This window comes from Brachyhypopomus gauderio, chromosome 5 (assembly GCF_052324685.1).
Source record: "Brachyhypopomus gauderio isolate BG-103 chromosome 5, BGAUD_0.2, whole genome shotgun sequence".
In the NCBI taxonomy this organism is placed as follows: domain Eukaryota; kingdom Metazoa; phylum Chordata; class Actinopteri; order Gymnotiformes; family Hypopomidae; genus Brachyhypopomus; species Brachyhypopomus gauderio.
Genome location: NC_135215.1, coordinates 32,627,939 through 32,644,115, shown reverse-complemented (window position 1 = coordinate 32,644,115; position 16,177 = coordinate 32,627,939). Strand labels below are relative to the sequence as shown.

The following is a 16,177-nucleotide window of genomic DNA, read 5'->3' as shown; positions in this document are numbered from 1 at the left end:
CATTTGTAAGCACACTATGGATACTACATGGTAATACGAAACTATAGGGATACTCAGTGGTAATGTGTAACCAAAGGGATGGTAGATGGAAACACTTCACTATGAATGAATGAATGAATGAATGAATGTTCAATGTATATAGCGCCTTTCAAGAGTTGATAGCATAGATGGTAGATGGCTTATCCTCTGCTAAATGGAACCTTGTTGTTTACCAACCAAATAGTAACGCTGAATGTCTTTGGAAGCCATTGACAGGTCTTCAGTCGAACGGTCCTGGCCTGCAGTATAACGTCATGTGGCGACAGATGGATGTGGACAAGGACTGGAATACGGAGACAGTGGCCAACGTCTCTAAGTTTGTGGTGGCGGGGACGCCCACCTTTGTGCCATACGAGGTGAAAGTCCAGGCGCTGAACAACTACGGTAAAGGACCCAAGCCGCCCATCGTCGTGGGTTACTCGGGAGAGGACTGTGAGTAACAACACGTTTTTCTTTCTCAGTAGAAAGCAGACATTTGCGTATGTTTTGCGTACGTGTGTCAGAACTGAGTGGTGAGGCGGTGAAGTGGTGAGGTGTGAGGTGGTGAGAAGGTGAGACGGTGAGGTGGTGAGACAGTGAGACGGTAAGGCGGTGAGGTGGTGAAGCGGTGAGACAGTGAGGCAGTGAGACAGTGAGGCGGTGAGATGGTGAGACGGTGAGGTGGTGAGGCAGTGAGACGGTGAGGTGGTGAGACAGTGAGGCAGTGAGACGGTGAGGTGGTGAGACAGTGAGGCGGTGAGACGGTAAGGTGGTGAGGCAGTGAGACGGTGAGGCGGTGAGGTGGTGAGATGGTGAGATGGTGAGACGGTGAGGTGGTGAGACAGTGAGGCAGTGAGACGGTGAGGTGGTGAGGCAGTGAGACGGTGAGACAGTGAGGTGGTGAGACAGTGAGGCGGTGAGACGGTGAGGTGGTGAGGCAGTGAGACGGTGAGGCGGTGAGGTGGTGAGATGGTGAGTTGGTGAGGCGGTGAGGTGGTGAGACGGTGAGGTGGTGAGGTGGTGAGACGGTGAGGTGGTGAGACAGTGAGGCGGTGAGGCGGTGAGACAGTGAGGTGGTGAGACGGTGAGGCGGTGAGACAGTGAGGCGGTGAGACAGTGAGGCAGTGAGGCGGTGAAGCGGTGAGGTGGTGAGACAGTGAGGTGGTGAGACAGTGAGGCGGTGAGACAGTGAGGCGGTGAGGTGGTGAGACGGTGAGGTGGTGAGACAGTGAGGTGGTGAGACGGTGAGGCGGTGAGGTGGTGAGACGGTGAGGTGGTGAGACAGTGAGGCGGTGAGGTGGTGAGACGGTGAGGTGGTGAGGCGGTGAGGTGGTGAGGCGGTGAGGCGGTGAGGTGGTGAGACAGTGAGGCGGTGAGACAGTGAGGCGGTGAGGTGGTGAGACGGTGAGGTGGTGAGGCGGTGAGGCGGTGAGACAGTGAGGCAGTGAGGCGGTGAGGGCCCAGGGCTACTCTGGTCCCGTTTTTGTAAACGGTGTTGGCCCACTCTCACACAGGGCCAGTGGCAGCACCGGCCAACGTGCGGGTGCGTGTGCAGAACAGCACCCAGGCCGAGGTCTCCTGGGAACCAGTACCAGCCAAATCAGTGCGGGGAAGACTACAGGGGTACAAGGTCTGTCTTTTCTTGTCTGGTCTAGTATCAATATAACACATTTAAAGTTACACAAAAATGTATTTGATATTAATTCTGTGAAAATGTCCCGTTCCACGTGCTGAACTGCTGCGGTATTCTCTCTCCTTCTTCCTCGTGCCAGGTGTATTACTGGAAGGAAAGAAGCCTGCACAAGCACACCACCCACAGCCACACCCACCGCATGGAGCAGCAGACGCTGACCTTCACCGGGAACCGCAGCCACGGCAAACTCCCGGGCCTCCACCCGTACAGCCTGTACTCCCTCAACGTCAGGGTGTGTAACGGGCGCGGGGAGGGCCCCGCCAGCCCCTTCCTGAAGTTCGAGACTCCCGAGGGAGGTAAGAACCGGTGCTCAGTTCTAGAGACGTCAGATTAAAAGTGGTAGAAGATTTGACACCACTCAAATCAATCTGGATGGAATAATAAAGACTCTTTGATTTACTCTTGGATTAAATATTATTCTTGAGCCTATTTCTCTGTTTTTCCCAGTTCCTGGTCCACCGGCATTCCTTCGGGTAACTAACAGCAATATAGACTCTCTGACTTTGGAGTGGGGTCCACCCCATGAGAGAAATGGCCATCTAGTAGGCTACATCCTTACATACCAGACAGGTAAATCAACATGTAATCCACCCTAGATTAAGCCTGAGTTGTGGTTTAACAGGGTGGGTCGGCAGATCAAACAGATCTTCACCCTCATTGTGATGTGTGTTGTTCAGACTGCATGTCTTTAATCTCTGCTGCTCATTATAGAGAAGCAGTTTCAGTTAGTCAATACATTCTCAATAACATTTTGCAAAACGTGACTAAATCAGAGAGTTTCCTTCCACCTAGCGTCCTTTAAAACATTGCCCATGCATACTAAATGTTGTGTAAATGCCGATGTATATTTGTCGATGCCGATGTATATATTTATCTACATCAGTGGTTCCCAAAGTGGGGGGCTATTGCAGGGGGGGCGCGAAGCTTGGAAGTAAAACATATGCACGTGTCAATATAGGGGGGTGTATGTAGGGGGGGAGGGTGCGCAAAAATATTCTCATCTACTAAAGGGGGGCACGGCAGAAAAAGTTTAGGAACCACTGATCTACATAATGCATGTTGCTGAATTTTAGCTGCACAGAAGCTGCACATACAAAAACCTCCATGGGGGATCACGGGTCACCTTGAGTAATATGTTGTCGTCCCTCTGTGCGCTGTCTTTGCCAACAATCTCACTTGACCTCTTTAGTGAATAACACCAATGAGTTTGGGCAGCTGAAGGAGCTCTCCGTGCCTCCCAACGAGACCAGTACAACACTGCACAACCTCAAGTACAGCACGCGCTACAAGTTTTACTTCAGTGCCAAAACAGCGACCGGACCCGGGCCCGGCATTACTGAGGAGTTTGCCACCATAATGGACGGAGGTAAAGCACACTGGGTTTTTCACACATAATGAGCATTGCAATTGGTCTTTTCTGAACCACGTGAAGCATCGTTACTAATCGTTAGGAAGAAGCAGCACATCGGCTCGGTTTCGGAGAGATCGGGTTTAATTTTGTGTTGTTGTGGTTACTCATTGCCGTTCTGAATTTAGTTCTCCTGTTTTCTCCATCTGCCAGTCATAGGCATCAGTCGTAGGCCTCTCAGAGGGTGGAGAAGGCTAGTACCGCCACACAAAGACTGGCAGGCCCATAACAGTCAAAGTTCACGGGTTATTGATGGAACACTGATGGGATAAATGGGTGGAGGGGAACAGCAGATGCTTCTTTCAGAGCTGTTACGAATATTTGCCAATAGATATCCAAATCAATACATATGCAAATCAATAGATTTGGCTGCAGAGTTCATGTTCGTTTAGATTTTTTTCCGCTTGTGCATCTGTTTCTTCACTTTGTACACATGCAGGCAAAGACACTTCATACCTGCATCCTGCCTGTGAGTAGTGTATTCTACAGCTGTAGTCAGACTGTGTGACTTAAAGTTCAGGGTTTGTCTGTCTCAAGTTCCCAGTGTCCAATAAGCAAAATATTCAGCACTTTGTTCTGTTAGGGTATATACTTCATATGACAGCTCTTACCATTTTGTATCTTCTATTTAGTTTTGAAATGAACATCCCGTCTTTCTGACTTCTGTTATGCTAAGTTTGTCCCACTAGCAGAATGCTGGGCATGTATGTGATACCTGACATGACTTAATCTGCTTCTGTTCTCACTGTCAACTCTTTGTGCTATGTCTCTCTCTCTCTCTCTCTCTCTCTCTCTCTCTCTCTCTCTCTCTCTCTCTCTCTCTCTCTCTCTCTCTCTCTCTCTCTCTGGATGCGTGCTTGTGTGCGTGTGTGTTTGCTTGTGTGCTTTGGGTATATGTGTGTGTGTGACGGGTGCATGGTTGCGTGGGCGGGTGTGTGTGTGTGTGTGTGTGTGGCGGGTGCATGTGTGTGTATGTGTGTGCCCTTGTGGGTGTTTCTTTTCCCTTTTCATATTTTTCCTAGGGAGTCCAGATTCCCCTCACCCACTTTCCCCCACCTCCCAGTATCTGCGCCCCCGTCAACCCAAGGGTACTCCTGACTCATAGACATATCTAGGCCTTAACACTTCTAACCTGATGCTAACACACTGGGACATCTGGCAGTTAACATTACTTTTATTACTAAAATCCCTTGAAATGTTGATTGTTGTTAGCCAGTATGTTCATATTCAAACATTCTTCTGGTTGTGTTCCAAATTGGTGATGCATGCAGGTTTACAGAAAAGAAAGGGGACTGTTCCAGGAACAGTTTCACATGCCTGCTAGTATACCAGGGACCAGATCCTCACTTTCATCTTATTTCTTGTGTGCCTAGTGCCTCCGGTCTCTCCAGTGTTCGGAAACGTTAGCTCGTCTGTGGGCGAGGAGGGAGCGCTAATCACTTGGGATTACTGGGGACCCGAAAGGCACATTTACGTTGAATATATTGTAGAGAACAGTAAGACGTCATTTTGGCCCTAAAATTGTTTTGTGGTACTGAGAGATGTAGGTTGTAATGAACCATTACTAAAATGAAAGATGATTAGGAGATGAATCAGTAATAGATGTTACAGGATATTCTCTCAGATTGAATCATTTAGGGCGAACTCACACTAGGCTCTGTGATCCGGGCCCGGGCACGGTTCCCTGCTGAAGCACGGTTCGTTTGGCTAGTGTGAGCGCTCCAACCGTGCCCGGGCCCGGATCAGTTAACCGTGCTCGGGCCCGCTTGAAGAGGTGGGCCAGGGCACGATTCATGTGGACTCGGGCACGGTTCGCTTCTAGTGTGAGCGCTATCCGTGCCCGGGCCCGCTTGGTGCCTCGTCTGATTGGTTCATTTCGCTGGAACTCAAACATGACGTCAGTGATGCGATGCTCACGTTAAACAGTCATGGCGGCAAAGCGATTAGCAGACAATCGTTGTGTTAAATGATCGATAAATCTGTGCTTGCACCGTGTTTCTGCACTCCCAAAACGACTCCAAAAATACAATAAAAAGAGAATCCTGAACTCCATAGTTTTGAGCGAGCGCGCTTTTTTTCCAAATAAAGCGGCATTGTGGTGACGTAAGCGTGCTCGGGCCGGGTTGATAAAGGCAGTGTGAGTGCAGGCCAGAGGGGGAGTGGGGAGGGGGGATAACCGGGCCCCAGCACGGAACGAGCAAACCGTGCCTAGTGTGAGTACGCCCTTAGATTAATCCGCTAATAAGGATTTTGGGTAATACATTATACATATTGGCAAAACAATTTAAAATGTTCTAAAAACCCTATTAAACTAAGTAAACGTGCTAAACTTTTAAAGCAAACTCATTTTAATTGGCTAAAAATTAGTTAAAGTAAATTGAACTTTGGCTACATTTTGAGAGATATCCAAAAACATCCATTAAATAGAGAAACTAATTAAGGTTACAGTAGAGTTCATGGATAAATAAATTGTCGTAATTGTTAATGACAATGTTTTCTTGTGATGAATAACGGACCATCACAAGCCTACAGAATGTCACAGTAATGTAAAAGTTGTACTTTCTATGAGGATTATTCATACTTACTAATATAACCACTGACATTCATACCTCATTGAATTAATTTAAATGTCATGAACATGAACATGACATATACTCTTTAATATAGATATTTTTTTTTTTTTGCTAGTAAGATAGTTCAGACAAGATTAACTTGGCAAATGGTTGTAGTGACATAACTTACCCCTGCATGAAGTGTGTAGAACATGGAGCAGAATATGCTCCACTAGCAGAGAGTCTGGATGTGACCTGTCCCTCTCCATGGAACCCCATTAGGTGATGAAGACTGGCACAAAGAGATGGTTAATGGCTCACAGTCCCATGTGCTTAAGGGTTTAAAGGAAGGACTGGCGTACAAAGTGCGTGTGGTGGCTAAGAGCCACGCTGACCAAACGGTCCACCGTTCTGAGGAGCTGGTGGTTACGGTACCAGGTGAGGCCCCGTCTGGCCATCACCCATCACCTCACGTGACGTGTCATTCACCGGTTGTACACCCGCATGTACTTTGTCCCCCCCTCCTTCAGCTCATCACTCAAGTGCTTCTGTCTGTAAGAAGTGTTAGTTGGTTTCAGTGAAAATCTTCAAGGTGTGTTCATATACTGAGCTGTGTGTTCCCTGCATGATTGGCTGTCTACATCAAACACTGTTAGCAGAGGATAGTATGGCTGTCTACATCAAACACTTAGCAGTGGAGAGTATGGCTGTCTACATCAAACACTTAGAAGTGGAGAGTATGGCTGTCTACATCAAACACTTAGAAGTGGATAGTGTGGCTGTCTACATCAAACACTGTTAGCAGAGGATAGTATGACTGTCTACATCAAACACTGTTAGCAGTGGATAGTATGACTGTCTACATCAAACACTTAGAAGTGGATAGTGTGGCTGTCTACATCAAACACTGTTAGCAGAGGATAGTATGACTGTCTACATCAAACACTGTTAGCAGTGGATAGTATGACTGTCTACATCAAACACTTAGAAGTGGATAGTGTGGCTGTCTACATCAAACACTGTTAGCAGAGGATAGTATGGCTGTCTACATCAAACACTGTTAGCAGTGGATAGTATGACTGTCTACATCAAACACTGTTAGCAGTGGATAGTATGACTGTCTACATCAAACACTGTTAGCAGAGGATAGTATGGCTGTCTACATCAAACACTGTTAGCAGTGGATAGCAGAGGTGGGACCAAGTCAGTGTTTTGCAAGTCTCAAGTAAGTCCAAGTCTTTATACCTCAAGTCCCGAGTCAAGTCTCAAGCAAAGACACTCAAGTCAAGTCAAGTCTCGAGTCAAGACAGGCATCAGTCAAGTCAAGTCCCAAGTCTGAAACTTGGAATTTCAAGTCCTTTCGAGTCTTTTTTTTTTTTTTTTACCAATGTTGCAGGTATATTTTAAATGTAAATAATAGACGTGTTCTTTTTAAAATCTGTATTCTCCTCAAATCTTGATAAAACGTGTGCAACTGAAAACACGAAGTATTAAAAAAAATTAAAATTACACCTCTTTATTGCACAGTTCAATTTGTTAAACTTAGTTGCAAAAATATTCATACTTTAAACTACAATTTTCCAGAAATAAATATTCTGTGAAAAAGTCATAAGTAGAACTCCATGTTCAAATAAAAAGTGCTGATATTTTCACAGTACAATACAAAGAACCATAACAGCATTTTCCCTCTCTTCTCTTATCTGGTTTATTGGAGAACATGTGTGAGTGACACAAGACAAACAAATATAAGAACTGAACAATTAACAGGAATCTGCAACTTTAGACATTTCAGTAAACTATTCTGCATTGCATTTCCTGGCCAAAAGTCTGTATGTCATTTGTGCACGATTAATGATGTCCCCATAGCTGAAAACTCGCTCCACTTTTGTCAATATATTTTTTTCTCGACGTAGATGTCTTCAAATACACAATCCATGCTGAGATAGAACTGGATATTATGATGGTGACAGAGAGAGGCTCTCTTCCCCGAGTTCAGATACAGAACCCAGGGTTGCCAACTCTCACGCATTGAGCGTGAGACACACGCATTGAGCGTGAGACACACGCATTTGACCGTCTTCACACGCTCTCACGCCACACGTCCGATTTCTCACGCCGGAAAAAAATCTAGTTTATTTACCTCTGATCCACATCTATGATTCAATGAGTTACTAGTTCGCTCTGGCACCAACCCCTGGCGATCGATCGATCGCGATATAATACTTAATTTGTGTCCATTTTACACCCCGCCCGGTAAAAACTTACGTTCGCCAACCCCCCATTTGATTGGTTGTGCTGCAGCTCATGCACACACACGTACAGAGTGTGGAAAAGCAGAGGACTGGTCTGCGTCAGAAGGACGGAAATGAAATTAATGGGGCGCACTTTATAAATATTAATATGCGTTTTAAAATTTAGATTTGGGGTAAAAAAAATCAAGTCTTTGCAAGTAAACAGGTTCAAGTCCAATTCAAGTCCCAAGTTATTGGTGTAAAAGTCCAAGTCAAGTCTAAGTCTCTGAATATTTTTTCAAGTCAAGTCAAAAGTCTTAATATTAATGACTCGAGTCTGACTCGAGTCCAAGTCATGTGACTCGAGTCCCCACCTCTGGTGGATAGTATGACTGTCTACATCAAACACTGTTAGCAGTGGATAGTATGACTGTCTACATCAAACACTGTTAGCAGTGGATAGTATTTCACTCTTGTGTTTTTTTTGTGTGTGTGTTCTTTGAAATTTTGCGTGTGAAAACCTGTGGTGAAATGTGCAGTGCTCATATGCTTGTGCTAATGGACTGAAAACTCAGTGGCTGTACGTCAGTTATCAGCAGTGAGTTGGTTTGCTTAATTCGACTTGCAGTCCCAGTGCGCCTGCATGGCGATGACTGCGCTTTTCAGGGACGCTCCATTGCTCCTGCCCTGCTACCCAATCAGAACGCACCTCTCCCCTGCTACCCAATCAGAACGCTCCTCCCCGCCACTACACCCCCGTTTGTTATCTGCAGACGTCAGCTGTACACATGCGCTGAAATGGGCCGCGTGTCACTTCTTATGTCTAACTGTCGCCCCATCCACCCTCCATTAGCTATGGCCAGCAGACAGGTGGACATCGCCACGCAGGGCTGGTTCATCGGCCTCATGTGTGCCATCGCTCTGCTCATCCTGGTCCTCCTCATCATGTGCTTCATCAAGAGGAACAAAGGGGGGAAGTACCCAGGTGAGACAGCCCCCAGCAGTCCTTGGTTTCCTTTGGCACGACTTGGGGGACGCAGACAACTAAAGCCCTGTTTGCTTTGCCAGTGAAAGAGAAGGAAGCGGCACACGCAGACCCGGAGATCCAGCCCATGAAGGATGATGATATAACGTTTGGAGAGTACAGGTGAGAGAACAGTCCACCTAAGGGGGGGTCCTCATACACCTTCACCCCAAAACATGCAGCCCTCTGGGGGTTTTCCCCCTACACCTTCACCCCAACACACCACCCTCTGGAGAAAGTGTTTCCTCCCCTGATCATGAACTATGACCCCTGCTTCACCCGCGCAGGGTATGGGACTACAAGTGACCCGAAACCTCTTCACCTCTGGAGCGGGAGCACAACTCGTTTTCGTTTGCGGGCAGGTTGCCCCATATTGTTCGATGCCATTCCTGTGTTAATGATTCATTTTCTACAAAATGTGGATGACAATATGTAAACCGTCCATAATATTCACAATTCAGGACCCTAGTTTAGATACTTTTCCATCCTTTGGTTTTATGAGATGTTTTAGTTTACATTAGTAGAAACAAGATCCTCCTCTCAAATTTGAATTCATTCAGATCAGTCGGCTGAATAATTATGCAAACATTATTTATTCATCTCTAAAATTCACAGTGCACATGTACACTATAATAACATTCAGATGATATTTGCACGGAGGTTCTCCATCTCACAGTGGATGCAGTTCTCTTGAGACGGTCGTTATTGTCATCAGTCTCTTCCTCTTTGTTAGCTGCTTATCGACTTGCACATGAAAGCTATAAAACAACCAAGCACTTTACTTTGTGTTGTACTTTGAAAACACTTTTTGTACTTCCTTTTAAATTTTTATTATGTTTACATGGTCTTCATTTTATACCTGATATTGTTTTGTATATAATTAGCATATAATATAGTGTTATTTTATCTCTTTACTGTGTCCTTACATTTGCAATTTGTAATTAATCTTCTTCGTTATCTATAATTTAATGTACTATGCATGGCTGTACATAAAGTGTCATTTGCAATAGATAAATGTACTGGCTGATGTACAAAGTAATGAGTATACAGTATGCAATATTATTACATACAGTATATAGCACAACATGCAAAGAGGGCCATAATTTTCTGCTAATGTTTACATTCGTAGTTACATTTATTGTGTCCGCTTGATGAACTGGAATACTTTACAATATTGTAGTTCATAGGTCTGTTATGAGTGCTATGAAAGTACTTGATGAAATCAGGACTACCTGCCATTGTCATATAAGAATTTAATATTGTCAGGTTCATGTGACCCATAGAAATAGAATATTCATAAAATCTCATAAAGTAGCAGTCAAGTGGTGACAGCCACTTCATTTTTGCTCTTTTAATTGTGACAGGAAAAGTTTAAAACATCACCTCAACAAGCCTTTACATACTCACGCATACATTTAAATTATGTTGTGAATTTTGATGTGGCGTTTATATTTATAAACTTTTTATCTTTTCCCCCTTTAACCCGAACGGCTAACCACGTCCCATGTCCTGGACCCCCTTTTATTCCCCCGACCCCCACCCCGGTTCGTTTCCGTCCCCGTGCAGCCTGTGGTTAGCGCGGCGTTGACTCCGGACCCTGGCGGGGTGGTGGGCAGCCGTAGTGAAGTGAGGTAGCGAGAGTGGTGTGTGGCAGTTCTGAGCCCGCACAGCTGCAGGACAGCGTCTCCCTGCACACAGTGTCGATCATAGCTGCGCCTGCGCGCGCCACGTACCCGCACGCTAACTCAATACGACCGTCCTCTCTGGCCACCGCTGTCCCTGCCCTGTGCCGTCCCGGTGTGTGGGCTGGACGTAGGTCTGGAAGGAGGTAAGAAGGACAGTTCAAAACGTGCATGGGGGAACCTGACGGACATGAGGAGCGGCGTTGGGAGTCTCGTGCTCCATCCCAGGACGACATTCGACTCGTGCCACCACGTCCTGAGGCCCAATGCCATCACACACAAGCGTTCCTACAGCCCCAGCTGTTTTAGGGGTGTCTTTCCAGGGGTTCAGAGGTAACACAGGCAACACGCCATCTGTTCATCGACGCTAGAGCCACTACCATAGCTGCCCAGGGCTGTTGCTGAACGCTTACATGTGTATGATGGCATTTTATGGCTTTTTAAGGCAAAGGTTTCAAACGTTTGTGCAGCACATTACATGACAGCTCATCACATGCTTGTTTTAAGTCAACTGAATTGATTTGTCATGTCTGTCAGCTGAATCGATTTGTTATGTCTCTCAGCTGCTCCATTTTGTTTTGGCTGTTATTTGCTCTCATCATTGTCGTATTATGTATGGGTACTGAATGTTTACAGTGGCTGTGGGAAGCTGGTGCTCATGTTTAGTGACATAAGCCTCATTCACTGTGATTACAATTACTAGAGCCTTCAGAAATGAACAATGATAACAATGATAACTCATTAGTGCTATATTAATTCACAGATCTTATGTGTTGGTCATTGTTACCAACATTCAATGTAAAGGATTCCAAGTTTAAAATGTGTCTCTTTAATGACCTACTGGTTTATATAACTAGTCATAATCAGTGTAAATGCTCTTCTGATTGTATTGACGTAGTTCACTGCTGAGCTTAGAATTTTTATAGCTGGACCTTAGGGTGCACTATCAAATACTTGCAATAATTTTGGTAATAATAATTGGTCAGTTACTAAGGGCTTTAGTAATTTAATCTCATGTGAAAAGAATATGTTACTGTATGACATAACTATAATTCATACCATTTACTCATTTGCTTAAAAATGCAGAAATGTTGAGAATGACATAATTATGCCTGGTATATATTGGTGTTCGATATTCAAAGTTTTGCTTTGACCCCATTCACCATAAACCTCCACAAATTAAAATTAAAGTAAAAAAAGTAAAATTAATTTTATTATATGTGCCACAGGATGTAACAGTAACATTTAATATTATATATGTATTTCATACTAATTTTGTCGTACCTACATCACTAAGCGTGGCACATGTGTATGTACTATACCTGGCATGTTGTTTGCATCGATGTTCCATCTTCTGTCGTGAACAGCCGAGCTAATCTCTGTGTGACACGCCACTCATCCTTCCACCTGTAACCCCTGCATGTTATTTTCTCCTAGTGACAATGAGGACCATAAACCGTTAAAAGGGAGCCGCACCCCGTCCAGCGGCACCGTAAAGCGGGACGAAAGTGACGACAGTTTAGTTGACTACGGAGAAGGAGGGGACGGCCAGTTCAACGAGGACGGCTCCTTTATCGGGCAGTATAGCGGAAAGACAGACAGGGACGGCGTGCAGGCTCATGAGAGCTCGGAGGCCCCGTCACCTGTTAATGCTATGAACTCGTTTGTGTAAGCACAGGGAAAATAAGTAGTGCAAATAGGAATTTAGGGAACTTAAGTAGTGCAAATAGGAATGTAGGGAACCTAAGTAGTTCAGATAGGACTGTTTGGATGCAGCTTTTCAGCATGATTAGACCTCTAATTCATTGCTTGTCTACGGAGGAATATCAAAACGAAGGAGACGATTCAAAACTAAATTACGTTCAAGGGTTAAAAAAAATTCCGTTATAGGTAGACGTGTGTGGGAGCGGGTTAATATTCACCAAATGCACTTCAGGTGGTGTATTTTCATTGGATGTGGGCTGAAGACAGATGTGGCATCAATCAGTGATGCATTCCTGAATCTTTCTTAGGAGACTGGTTAGAGTGCACATTCTTTTAGCTAATGTCTGTTGACCTTTATGGTTAGTGCTAAAATACAGTATGCCAGCACTGCATGCAAGATCTGCTACTATTACATAAACCTGAAGTATGAGATCTGGTTCATTTATGAGAGAAGTGTGGAGCTCCTTTGAAATACTGGGTATGCCTGATTTTTTGAGATCTGTACATGCAAAATGCACCAGTGATTTTAAAACACTGCTGCAAAAATCTTTGAATAAATGTATACTTATTATAATTACGTCTTTCCTCAAGACAGAAGACATGTAAATAGTTGTAGAAAAAAAGGACTTTATCCTGTGTAATGGATGTAATATGTGCTGACCTGAAGGACTGGTGGACAGTGACGTTTAGATATAGCTGGTGCCACCTTCACCCCCCTTGCATGTGCACATATTGAGTAGCTCAACCGTATCATTAGAGTCCGCTGTCATCACTTTGACCTGCATGCGAACTCTTGTGGTTCCCATGGCAACCGAAACCATAGCAACCCAAAACATGCTTTTATATGTAGTATAAAAAAACTGGAGCACTTCCATTCATGTGCCCTTTTATACAATGAACTGTATTTGGACATTATAACGGGGGGCCGGGGAGCCTTTACTACGTTGTGCCTTTGATTCAATTATGGGGTTCTGCCTCAGTTTACTGTAACAGATCTATTGCATATTTAAGTAAAATGATGTCTGGGAGCAGAGAGTGATAGAGAAAGTGTTTGTATGCGCTGGAAACGACGGGCCTGTCGGTAGGAGTATAGGAAGAAGACAGGGACCTCTCAAATATAATTTGTTCTATCTAATAAACAAAATGGGCACCGCAAATTTTGACCTTTGGCCTCATTTAGTTTCAGTTCGTTGGTTGTTTTTTTAGCGCTCTGTGCTTGTGCTGGTTTGTGTGTGTACATGCACGCATGTTTGTGTGTGAGTGCACTTAACAATTGTGTGTGTGTGTGTGTGTGTGTCTAAAAACAATGCATTCATATTCCTTTTGTAAAGTTATGTTTGTCCATTGTTCAATGTTAAGACCCTTTCCTATGAATGGATTTTCATGAATTTTGTTTTCAGATAACTTGCATCAAGTTTTAATTTTAAATGTATGTTTTTTTATGTAGATATATTGTAGAATTTGTAAATAATACGATATCATGTTTTACTTAAAATAAGTCAAGTAGAAGTCAATCAGGCATTATTGAAATCTGAGGTGTGAAGGCATGTTGAGTGTGTTGTTTCCACCCACGACTTATTTCCTTCGCTGTGATCAAAGTACATTGCAACACATCCCCATTTTAGCATGGAGCTCATTACTGAGCAATGGAGGAGATTGTTTTGGCGAACAAAGTAAAACCCATAATACTGGCAGATAGAATTCAATGAGAGCTGATTTTAAGCACAATAGAGAGGACTGTAATTTCTGTACGTGGTAATTGATTGTATTACTTCAATTTATTTATCTGAATCATTATTCAACACAATCATCTATCTTTTATTTTTTCTTTGCATAATAGAGTTGGAATTGTTTTTATTGAAAAAAATGTTTTTTTCCCCAAATTTTACTAACAATTTTGTCTCGTTTATATTTACATTTCTCCACTTGAGTTTGGGAATGAAATTTCAGCAACTGTAAATTTAATACTGAACGAATAAATAAATATACCGTATTATCTGTTGCTGTGTCTTCTTTTTGGTGTTAAATTTGTGCAAATATTGCATGGATATGTCTTGACAGAGCACAAAGTCTTCACTTCCTTATTATCTTTGCTTTGCGACTGTAAATAAAACCAACACATTAGCAGGAGCACTGAGAGTGGAGCCTGTACTGTGGGACGGGCTGTGTTGTTTGGTGTTTGCTGTGGTGGGTGGGGTATTTCTACTCTCCCCTGCTATTAAAATGCAGGCTATTTTAAGAGGTGATTGATTTGGAAGAAACATACAGAATGTCACTGTGCATGTCTTACTTTGATCACAGTAACATACCCAGAGCACAGGAGTAATCCTTAAAATCAAACTGGACCAGCAACAAAGTAAAAAAAAAAAAGTCTAAAAGTGGCCTGGTGAACCTTGAAGACATGTTTATTCCTGTCATTGTAATATTTTTTGCAATAATTGCAGCAGAGATAGCAAACCTTCGGCCATCTGTTGTATGACTACAGAGTGACTATGGCAGGAAACACAGACGTCTGTGGGTGTCTCTTGGACTCTGTAACTGGTTGGCAAGAGCACTGTGCCTTCTGCTCCTAAACATTTGATTTTTTGAATAAATGGATCTAGACCTCCAAAATATGTTTTCTTGGAGTCAAATGGCAAATGCCCTAAGTGCAGCAGCAGAAGTGTGTGTGAACCATGTACTAAACACACAGAGGGACTTTGGTTGGACACACACTCAGCTCTCAGTGCTTTTGCTATTTCAAAAATTCCTCCCATATTGTATTTCCTGATCATATCCCAAATAACCAATTACTGTTCACCACTACTGCACTTTAGGGAATTACAAAATATAACTGTTATATTATACCCCTGAACTTCTGGAGCCATTCCTACAACGCCATCTAGTGTTGGGGTATGAAAATGGACTGAGGGTTGAAGTGATATGTGTGTCAAATTGTGTCAGTTATATGCTCTATATATATTAAATATATATCTTATATATCTATATAAAAGTTAACAAAATAAAATAAAAAATACCCTGTCCAAAAATTTACCCAATAACTAATGTGGTTAGCAATGAGTTCAAGAGATATAATCTCATTTCCATGTCTCTCCCACATCTCCATAGCTCTTACTTAAATGTAATAGTGTTTCCAGGTAATGGAGTCCTTAAAAGTGAAAGTTAATTTTATTAAAGAATGATAATTGTAAAAAGATTTAAGTGTTGGCTTTTTATCAAAGTAATTGGTTCATTGTGTTTAATTAAGCTTATTTGGATGAAGCAAATAACGCAATCTGCATTTGTCCGCATAGCTGGATGGAAATGGCTTTGTGCAATGTTTCTGCTCACATCTCTGTGTCTTAGCAACATCAAATCAGAGGTCACTTCCCACCATCTTCGTGGGCCAATCACAATTCATAGAGTTCATAGAATCACACTAGATGTTCATTCTGCTAAGCTGGTCTGTCTCACTTTTTTTAATTAAACAATAATTTTTGCCAATTAGAGTTGATTCCAGAAGGGACGGCTCTTGTAATGAGTGATTTCAGGATCCACATTAAGCCTGGACTAAATCGCGATCATTGTCACTATGCCAACATAACCCAAACACCCCCCACCCCCATCACTGCTCAATTACCCTTGTCTCATCTGCAGGGATTGTGTATAATGCTTGAGTATGTGTGTGACTATGCTTTGATTTAAACACACCTATATCAAAATGTCTTCTTTTATTTAAAAAATTATATATAATATATATATAATTTACAAATATTACACATTGCCTCTCTCATACTCTGACATGGCCATTTTACACCAAGGATGTTAATAGGACCTTTATTACTCTTAAAACCTTTTCATACATTAAAAAATCTTGACTGAAAAT

General features: G+C 43.2%; 1 protein-coding gene across 28 annotated transcripts in view; it reads left to right on the top strand.

The window, feature by feature from the left end:
• The window catches only part of nrcamb (neuronal cell adhesion molecule b), a 79,483-nt gene extending 65,188 nt beyond the window's left edge, over positions 1 to 14,295 (top strand). For 14 of the 28 annotated variants that reach the window (XM_077007196.1, XM_077007207.1, XM_077007205.1 and 11 more), the window contains 11 exons: positions 246 to 471; positions 1,533 to 1,648; positions 1,791 to 2,007; positions 2,159 to 2,281; positions 2,901 to 3,077; positions 4,142 to 4,207; positions 4,493 to 4,615; positions 5,954 to 6,109; positions 8,756 to 8,887; positions 8,971 to 9,049; positions 12,046 to 14,295. In XM_077007196.1, the coding sequence (XP_076863311.1) occupies positions 246 to 471; positions 1,533 to 1,648; positions 1,791 to 2,007; positions 2,159 to 2,281; positions 2,901 to 3,077; positions 4,142 to 4,207; positions 4,493 to 4,615; positions 5,954 to 6,109; positions 8,756 to 8,887; positions 8,971 to 9,049; positions 12,046 to 12,280 (1,650 nt within the window). In that variant the 3' untranslated portion in view covers positions 12,281 to 14,295. Of the gene's footprint in view, positions 1 to 245; positions 472 to 1,532; positions 1,649 to 1,790; positions 2,008 to 2,158; positions 2,282 to 2,900; positions 3,078 to 3,558; positions 3,886 to 4,141; positions 4,208 to 4,492; positions 4,616 to 5,953; positions 6,110 to 8,755; positions 8,888 to 8,970; positions 9,050 to 9,213; positions 12,026 to 12,045 lie in introns of those variants that run through there. The other 14 variants (XM_077007219.1, XM_077007217.1, XM_077007214.1 and 11 more) reach the window with 5 other exon arrangements.
• Positions 14,296 to 16,177: the final 1,882 nt, after the last annotated feature.